Below are 9,743 nucleotides of genomic sequence, written 5' to 3'. Positions count from 1 at the left end.
AAAAGTGGGAGTTCATAAGAGTAAAAAAATACTAGGGGGTACAGCTACTAACATAAAAAGTAATGAAAGATAAAGTCTACCAGAAAGAGATTAAAGGGACTGGAAAACATGAGTGGGACCTGTACTTATTAAGTCAAAAAATATATATGCTTGTATGTATGTAAATATATTTCTAAATTTTAAGGCATTTGTAAAGCTGAGAACTCATCTAGTTTTCATATGAACACAAAATACATATACTGTGAAATAAGAAATTAAGGCATAGTCAAAGGCGTCCCTACAAGTACTGACTTCACTCTTGTCATTATTTAGGAAGTCACTGCTCAAACCAAAAATATAAATATAAATAATCCCTGAGGGGTCTGTGGTTCCAAAAAACCAAACAAAAAAAAAACACAGACACAAAACCCCCAAAATCCTAGAAGCTTTTGTAAACTTTCTGTAATTACCTACTGGATGAAAATTGGTTATGTATTTCTACCTGAAACTTTTACCAAAGGAGATACCAAGTAGCACAATTTCAGGGGTTTTGTTTTTGTTTTTGCTATAGGGCACACTTGCCATAGTGAGACAGAGAGGGAGGGAAAGTGAAAAATCACCTCCCAGAGGAGATGGCCATGCAGCAATCCCTTCTCCTCCGTTCTCCTCTCGGGATTTTGGGTGTACAACACATGTGATTTTGAAGCCAGCAGGCAAGGATTCAAATACAAGGTCAGCGATGTAGGATCCAGTCACCTTCACCTCTAGTCCACCTGCTGGTCCAACAATTTCTCTTATCTTTAAAGTGAACCAAGAGACAATCTCCTGAAAACAAAAATCCCACTCTCCATCCAGGCTTTGATGTATTTTATTGAGGCAAAATTCCAACAAAAGGGGATTTATATTTACAAAATTTCATGTTTCTGGGGACTTCCCACCCCACTTAGATCCAAGTGAGAATAACTAGTAAGCTTGTTTATGTACTTTCTTATTTTCAGTTTACATACAAAAATGATTTTTGTTTGCTTCACATTCATACAAATTCCAATATTGTAAATGACAAATAAACCTTCCCTTACCCAATCCTTAATTAAATATACAAACAGTTTCAAAAACATACACTTTAAATTGGTTTAATCTTGAAATGTAAGCCAATGAGACTGAAAACTAAACATTTCAGGTCTTGTACCAAATAGTAAAATACTCGAAGGCCTTCAGGATCCCTAAAATTTAAAAAAGTAAAAGTTACTTTTTTCTTGCAAGAATAAAACATAATTTCATAAATTCATCCCAAACATAAAACAAAATTTAAAAACTTAATGACAATTAAGTTCACGGAATTTAGAAGAAAGAAGAATTTTACTGACAACTAAAATGAACAGACTAGATGAGTAACATCTCTCTTTTTTGTAAGGAAAAAATATAAAGTTCCTTAGCAGTATTCACTTTCATATATAAAGTGTTTCTTTTCTGAAAATAATAGCTATAAATCATAAAAATGCATAAAGCAGAAAAAATAATACTCCTAATAATGTAATGCTACCACCCTAACAGAGTTAACTATATTTTAATGTTTCTTTTTTCTGTAACTAAACTCATATCCTGTGCTTATTTTTATATTGTTTTCTACAATATTAAAAATATAGTAATTCACTGATAATTTTTTTAAACAATTCTTTTATCTAACTTTATTTATTTTCATTTGACCAGAGAAGGGGTGGGGGGGGGGGGAGGGAGAGAGAGCGCGCGAGAGCGATTTTAGAGAGAGAAAGCAAGCCACCAGGTCTGGGACTCTTAACTGTGGTCGGCCATGTGGGAGTCCAGCATTCTTAACCACCATGCCACTGGCCAGCCCCCAACACTGATCATTTTTAATTAACAATTTTCCTTGTTAGACATTTGGATTATTTTCACATTATAAAATAATACTCCAATGAACATCTTCATGCGTAAGAAAGCTTTTCCAATACTTGAAGATAGTTCCCTAAAACAGATATTCAAAAATGAAATTATTAGGGAGACTAGCAGATGGTATAACGGTTATGTCATTGGGCTCCCATGTTGTCAACCGCAGTTCAAGTCCCAGACCCAGTGTCTTAAAACTCATGCTGGGAGGACCAGCAGTTAGCATAATGGCTATGTCGCTGGACCCCCACGTAGTCAACCATGATTCAAGTCCCAGACCCGGTGGCTTAAACTCACACCAGGCATGTGTGCATGCGTGCCCAAGATCCCAAGAAGAGAATGGAGGAGAAGGGATTGCAGTGTGGCCATTCCCCCGCTCCCCAGGGGGGTAGGGGTGATTTCTCGCTTTCTGTCTGTCTGTCTCTGTCTTTCAGACAAGTGCATGCGCCCTATAGCAAAACCCTCTCCAAAAAAAAAGATACAACTCATGCTGGGTCTGTGTACATGCATGCCCAAAATCCCAAGAGGAGAATGGAGAAAGGACTGTGGTGTGGCCATCGTCTCCATGGGGGATGATTTCTCATTCTCTGTCTCTCTAGCGAGTACACATGTCCTATAGCAAAAATCTCTTAAAAAAAAAAAAAAATTATTAGGGTCAGCCAGCAGCACTACAGTTAAAGTGACTGGATCCCACAAGGTGCAATTCAAGTTCTGAACCTGGCAGCTTGAGAAACATGCTGAGCAAGTGCATGTGTGCCCAAAACCCTAAAAAGAAAAGGGACTGTGGTGTAACCATCCTCCCTGGTTATTGATTTCTCACTTTCTCTCCAGGGAGGAAAAAAAAAAAAGGACCAGCAGATGGTGTGATAGTTACATTGCTGGATTCCCACATGGCCAACTGTGGTTCAAGTCCTGACCCAGTGGCCTGAAATTCATGCCAGGCATATGTGAATGCATGCCCAAAATCCCAAGAGGAGAATGGAGAAGGGATTGTAGCATGGGTCATCCCCCCTGGGAGGTGATTTCTCACTTTCTGTCTCTGTGTCTCTAGCAATCACACATGCCCTATCATGAAAATATCTCTGGAAAAAAAAGATTATTTTGACCATCAGTGAAATACCCTGACAGAGAGCTAAGTCTAATGACATAAAAATTGGAATTACATCTACATAATAAACTGATAGGATGCCATTAAAATAACCTTAGTTAACAAACTGACCATGGTTCTAAAATAAATCTCTCTATTAAATTATGTTCATTTAGCCACAATGATTTAACTTACTTACTTTGACTGATTTACATCAATAAGAGAACCAATTTTTGATGTGGTAAAAGAAATGTGTTCATCTCCAATTACAATTTCAAGCTCCTGGAAAAAAAAAATAGAAAGTAATATGTTAATATAAAAGTCTATCTCTGAAAGATCTGCATTCTTACTACAAAGAGGTCTTAATTTTAGTTATGAGTTTTTTAGCCCTCAATAGATAAAAGATAAGGGAGGGGAAGAACAACAGAAACCTAATCTGTTAGATATACATTACATCCTTAAAATGAAAACCTCACCAACTGCTCACAAGCACTATTCTAAATTTTAGGATCAACCAAGAAATGCTTCCCAGAGACATACTGAAGACACTATAAAACACAGAATGTTTCTTATAAAATCAGTATAAACTAAAGAGATCACTTCAAAGCACACATTCTATAAATAGTGAGTATAAACCTATAGTTTAATACAACAAATACAGACACATTTCTCTTTCTACATGATCCTACAAATAAAATGTATATTTTTTTAGAGTTATTTTATTCATTGTCATTATTTTAGTTTTTATTAATTTGAAGTTGACCAGAAAGAGACAGAGAGTAAGAGAAGAAAAGTGAGAAAGAAAGCTACCAGGTCTGGGACTAGAACCACAGCCAGCCATGTGGGAGTCCAGCCACCTTAACTACCATGCCACCTGCTAGCCCAATTAATAATATTCTTAACAGTTACCACTTTAGCACCTACTATGGGTCAGATCTTGTTGCTGGAGAAACATTTGCAAACATTCTTATAATACCTAAAAAAATCTTAAATGGTAGGCTTTATTATTCTATTTCACAAATGTATAATCTAAAATTCATAAAGCATAAGAAAACACTTGTTCATATTTACAACCACTAATAAATGATGGCACTGATATTTGACTTCAGGACTATAAAACTCAAAGACAAAGTTCTTGACATCACAAAACAATTAAATTAAGAACTAGTAAAACAGGGGCCAGCAGGTGGTATATTGGTGAAGGTACTGGACTACAACTAGGCCAACTGTGGTTTAAGACCTACCTCAACAGCTTGAAAATCATGTTGGACATATGTCCATGTATGCCCAAAATCCCAAGGGGAGGATGGAAGAGAAGGGACTGTGGCATGGCCACCCCCCAGGGGGGTGATTCTAACTTTTTCTCTCTGTCTCTCTCCAGCAAGTGCAAGCACCCTATGACAAAAACCTTAAAAAAAAATTAAAAAAAAAATAAAGCAAATACAACATAGCACAGATCTTCCTATGGGCCAGAACAAATGTTTCTCTACATTGTTTATCTACAAATCTAAAACCAATAATTAAAACACTTATATCTATGGACCAGCAGTTAGTATAATGGCTATGTCTCTGGGCTCCCACGTAGTCGACCGCGGTTCGAGTCCCAGACCCAGTGGCTTAAAAATTACGCCGGATGCACATGCATGCGTGCTCAAGATTCCAAGAAAGAATGGAAAAGAAGAGACTGCAGCGTGGCCACCCCCCAGGGGGTGATTCCTCACTTTCTGTCTCTCTGCGTCTTTCTGGCGAGCATATGTGCCCTGTAGCAAAAACCTTTCAAAAACAAACAAACATTTATGTCTATAATTGAGTTTTCAATTTAAATTAATGAACAAATGCCTTTACAGAGTTTCTGCTATAAATTTAATTAGAAGATATAAACATGCAATTTATGGCACATAGTGAAGAATTAACTAAGAATTCTTTAACATCATAAAATCTTTGACTTAATGATCCAACAGGCAATTTCTGGAGCACATCTACTCTTTCCTACTAATCAAAAGCCAAGAATACAACATCAAGTAGATATATGAAACACTGAACTACCAACACTGAACTACCCCTCAGTCTAAAAGATATAAAAAGTTGCTATTATTTCAGTTTTTTAATACGTATGTATATGTGCTTAAAACAAAAGTCTAAATTTACTTTTTCAAAGTGATATAATACATAAAATAAATACTGTTAACTATTACCTTTTCTTTCCTAAATAAAGTTTCTTTAAATAGAAGAGTTAAGTTACGGCTATAGTGTGTCAGCATCTGTTAGAGTTCTCCAATTTTCTTCTAGTCAAAGAAGATGATAAAAAGTATAATCCTCAGGAATATACAAAAGTGAAATTAAATGTTTCTTCCTTCCAGAGGTCGTGTCTCATTTCTCCAAGAGTTGAAAAGACCCAATTCAGAAACCAAACTTTCTTTCTACAGAGTGAAATTAGGCCTTCAGAGTTCTTCAGAAGCCCTTTGAGAAACATCAATTATTCTGAAGAGAATATGAGAGGCAAACGCATTGTCAGTTTGAACAAAGAAACCAATCAAGTCTCTTTCTGGGGCATAAGGATGAAAATAAGAATTTTGAAAGTTATAAATTTGGAGAATGTGAATTTTACAACACCACTACAGATTTCAAATCTCGAATTTAGCAAACACTTATCTTATTCCTTAAAAAAGTGAGTAATATATAATAGAAATTATAACAGTGTGAAAATATCCTAACTTTGGCCAAGGTAGCTACCAGGATTATTCAGAGGATGTCTAAATTTATAGCTATGCATTGACTGCTTTACTACTAGTAGAAGGTAGCATAGAGTATAAAGCTATCTGAAATAAAATTAAAGAGTATTTACCAGGTGCCTACTTAATGGAAAACCAAAGAAATAATGAGGACCCATTCTAAATAAATATGAGTGAACACAGTAATTGTAATATCAATTTTTAATATTTATGCATTCAAAAATCATCAAATACAAACCTGTCGGCCAACCCTGTCAGGAGGAGGCCACAAAGCATCATCTTCTTTTGTAATTTCACTGTCATCAATAATTCTCTTCAGTTCTTCCATTACACTCTTGTGTACATAAGCCTGAAAATAAATCATAATAAAATATCAAAATGCCCACCCATGTCTTCTCACAACTCAGAGGAAATAATACAATGAGTTATAAATCCTGCATATTCAAATAGAATGTCAGAAAAACTTGATTCCAACACTTCATCCTTCTTATAAAATATTTTTTTTCACTCTCTCGCCCTTTTCTTTAATACAGACTTTTCCCTCTTCTCGTCACTAATCCCCTTTTCAAGCCTTGTATTGTCCTGTATCATGAGGACTCAAGTGCCTCTAGGTGGTCAATGATGACAATGTACGACATACGAAAAGTGACAAAGTGTGTGTTGCGATTAGTGCACTTTATACTGTCCTAGTCCTAACTTTTGAGTCTTTCACTTAAGTCATGCTTATGTTTTATATCATGAGTATTAACTAGTTTCAAATAGTGAAGAAAGTAAAAAGTAAAAGTTAATTATAAAATGAATTAAGTAAGATATTCAAATATGGTACTACTATTAAATATATTCATACTACTTTTGTTGTTAAAAAAGCTACAATTATATCTAATCTAAATGGAAACTCTTCAAATTATAAATTGACACTACAATATAGCATTAGACGTACTTTCATAAATTCAACAGACATGAAAACAGGGAAACATTAAAAAGTAACCATTGAAAAATAACATACCTCTTTTCTGATCATGACATCATTTTTGTAATTGCTGTTGTTGGCATATCTAAGCTTTCCTGTGGGGAGTGGAAAAAAAAATTCAGTCTATAATAGCAACTATTGCTTAAAAAAATTAAAAAGAAAAAAAGAAATAACATTGTAAGCAATATTGAAGGTAATGACCATTTTGTACTGCATGCTTTTATTAAGATTCCCCCCTCTGGGAACCAGCAGTTAGCGTAATGGCTATGTCGCTGGACTCCCATGTAGTCGACCGCGGTTCACATCCTGGACCCGGTGGCTTAAAAAACTCACGCCGGGCGCGTGTGCGTGCGTGCCCAAGATCCCGAGAGGAGAATGGAGGAGAAGGGATTGCGGCGTGACCATCCCCCCTGGGGGGTGATTTCTCGCTTTCTGTCTCTATGTCTCTCTCTGTCTGTCTGGCGAGCGCACACGCCCTACAGTGAAAATCTCTCCAAAAAAAAAAAAAAAAAGATTCCCCCCTCCTAGTATAAGAGCAAAGCTAGACAATAAATACTTGCTGATAAGTTGGCTGAAGTTGAAGCTTGCCAAATTTTTTAATATTCAATGCCTTCAGTCTATATAGTGGGGCATTTTTAAGGCCTATTTTCTTAAGCTATCTCATGAACTAGAAACGAAATCTGAAAAATAAGCAAACATTTCTTTTAAAGTTTGTTATATGTCCTAGGAAGTAGCTTTTATTCTCTCATCTATTCATAGTAAAAAATAGTTAAGTAACTTCCCAACATCATGCAAGATTCAGATCTATTTTTTTCCAGCTCTTACACTCTGCCCACTACATTCTAGTGTTGTATTTTCCTTCGAATTAATGCATGCATGTAATCATGGTAATGCTAATATTTGAGAACTGTGACTCGGAAGTACACAAACTATGTGATGCTTCTGGATAAGAGATGCCCAGTTTTTCAGCTGATTTACATTTCATTTTAAGCTACCATGACTTTTCTGAACTTCCTGATGCATGCTTCCTCTCAGGAGCCCAGATACAGCTATAACATACTCCTGATTCTCTAAAATGACAGGTTACCTAAATAAAGGTATGTACCCCTTAGGAATCGCTATCTTGTGACCCAGCATTAATAACAGAAGTGGAATGGTATAATGGCAGAAAAATGGATAAGGACCACTATTCTAGTACAAAATTTCCCTAGTAACATTGGAGTACTTGATTTATTTGATTGGCTAAGTGATAAAGCAAGGTGGATATTCACAGGCAAGGAGGTGCTATTAGATAAAGAATGCACAATTAAATTCAGGTAAGTTAGATTCCTGTCGCTAAATTTAGAAGAGCCAGGAAGAGAGCAAGGATGATTAAAATTTCCAGGAGCCAGCAGGTGGCATGGTGGTTAAAGCTCTGTACTCCCACTCGGTCAACCATGCTTTGAGTCACAGACCTGATGGCTTGTTTTCTCACTTTTTCTTTCTCTCTGTCTCAGTCTCTCTCTGGTGAGTACATATGCCCTATAGCAAATTAAAAATAACAATAAAAATGATAAATAAAATGAAATTTTTTTAAATCTAAATAAACGCAGGGCTTGCAGTTACCTTGAATTCTGCCTGAAATGCTTGATATTTTCTTCTTTACCCAATATGTGATCCTCCCCTAATTTTTATTTCATTCTGTGTTCAGTGAACCTAGTCCAAAATATGCATATAGCACTTAACATCCTCACTGATTTATAGTTACACGTCTGTGTCTCTCACCAAGACAACTCTTAAAGAAAACCACACATTTAGTCATTATCATACTGTTGATTTTTGTATTTGCATATTTTCCCCGCACACAATGTACACTTGAAAAAGAAAACCTACACAGCTTGACTGTCCTTGTTGCTAGTAGACAATTCAATACACAATGACAGTTCTCTAAAAAATCAGAGCTGCCAAGAGAGAGACCTGCAGGGACCGGCGGATGTCGAAATGTCTATGCTGGACTCCCATGTAGTCAACCTCGGTTGAAGTCCCGGACCCGGTGGCTTAAATTCACACCCGACGTGTGTGCCAGCGTGCCCAAGATCCCAAGAGGAGAATGGAGGAGAAGGGATTGCATCGTGGCCATCCTCCCCAGAGGGTGATTTCTCATTTTCTCTATGTCTTTCTGGTGAACACATGTACCCTATAGCCAAAACCTCTCCCCGACCCCTCCAAAAAAGGAGAGAGTTGCAGTACACTGCACGGAGAGCAGTTTCACCTAGCCCTCCGCCCACGCTGCTCTAGACGTCTTTTCTCTCCTCAGAAGTCAAGAAAATATCTACTCTCTCACTTCAATACTCATTAATAACTCAAGTGTCTCACCATCCAGGAAGCTTTTCCTGACTCTCCTGTAGAACTAACCTTGCCCCAATATAGTCTACGGTGAACCACTTTATGTAAGCCTGTGAAACACTTATTTGTTTGTACGTCGGGTCCTTGGCCCTCAAAGCGGTCTTAACACACACAGCCTGAATGAACGAAATGAATGAACGAGTAGGCTGAACGTTACAGATCACCGACAGATTTAAGGAATCCACTGGACCACTACCGGTGGGAGTGTCAGAAATGTTCAAGCAAGAGTTCGTTACTTCCGAGACCTTTAAAGTCTCTGTAGTGCGCGGATTCTAGTATTCTTAATTAGTGAAGTAAGTTTATAATCACAGGATTAGCTTTCTGAGTTGATTTAAAGCAATTAATTTTCTTTTTTTCACACCCCATATTCTTAAGCTCGCACTACTTTCGGCTGAAGTAAGGGCCTCAGTCGCCCCTGTACAGTCTGTAGCCCACCAAGGCTCAAGGCTCGCTCTCCCCACCCGCCTCGCCTCGCCGCCTCCGCGGTCTCTCCCCGACTTTCCCTCCTTTGCTCACCGTCTGGCCGAAACTCGAACTCCAGAAACTCGTGTCCAAACTTGCCCTTGTGCCCTACGTAGTAGCGCAGGTAGAAATCGCTAGCCATAGCCATGACTGCCCCCTGGAAGCCCGCCAAAAGCCCGCCGAAAGCCCAGCAGACGTGCCGCCTGTCGCCCGGGAGTGACGT

General features: G+C 37.6%; 1 protein-coding gene across 1 annotated transcript; it reads right to left on the bottom strand.

Moving 5' to 3' along the window:
- Positions 1 to 829: 829 nt before the first annotated feature.
- On the bottom strand, positions 830 to 9,743 carry MAGOHB (mago homolog B, exon junction complex subunit). The gene is made up of 5 exons (XM_006164809.3): positions 9,575 to 9,743; positions 6,710 to 6,768; positions 5,942 to 6,052; positions 3,171 to 3,253; positions 830 to 1,202 (listed from the first exon to the last, which is right to left on the bottom strand). The coding sequence occupies exons 1-5, from the start codon at positions 9,666 to 9,668 to the stop codon at positions 1,103 to 1,105; spliced, it is 447 nt and encodes a 148-aa protein (XP_006164871.1). The 5' UTR covers positions 9,669 to 9,743; the 3' UTR covers positions 830 to 1,102.

The sequence above is a fragment of the Tupaia chinensis genome, unplaced genomic scaffold, assembly GCF_000334495.1.
Source record: "Tupaia chinensis unplaced genomic scaffold, TupChi_1.0 Scaffold143728_1, whole genome shotgun sequence".
Lineage (NCBI taxonomy): Eukaryota > Metazoa > Chordata > Mammalia > Scandentia > Tupaiidae > Tupaia > Tupaia belangeri.
The sequence above is the reverse complement of the archived record's forward strand: the minus strand, read 5'-3'. Positions and strand labels throughout refer to the sequence as shown.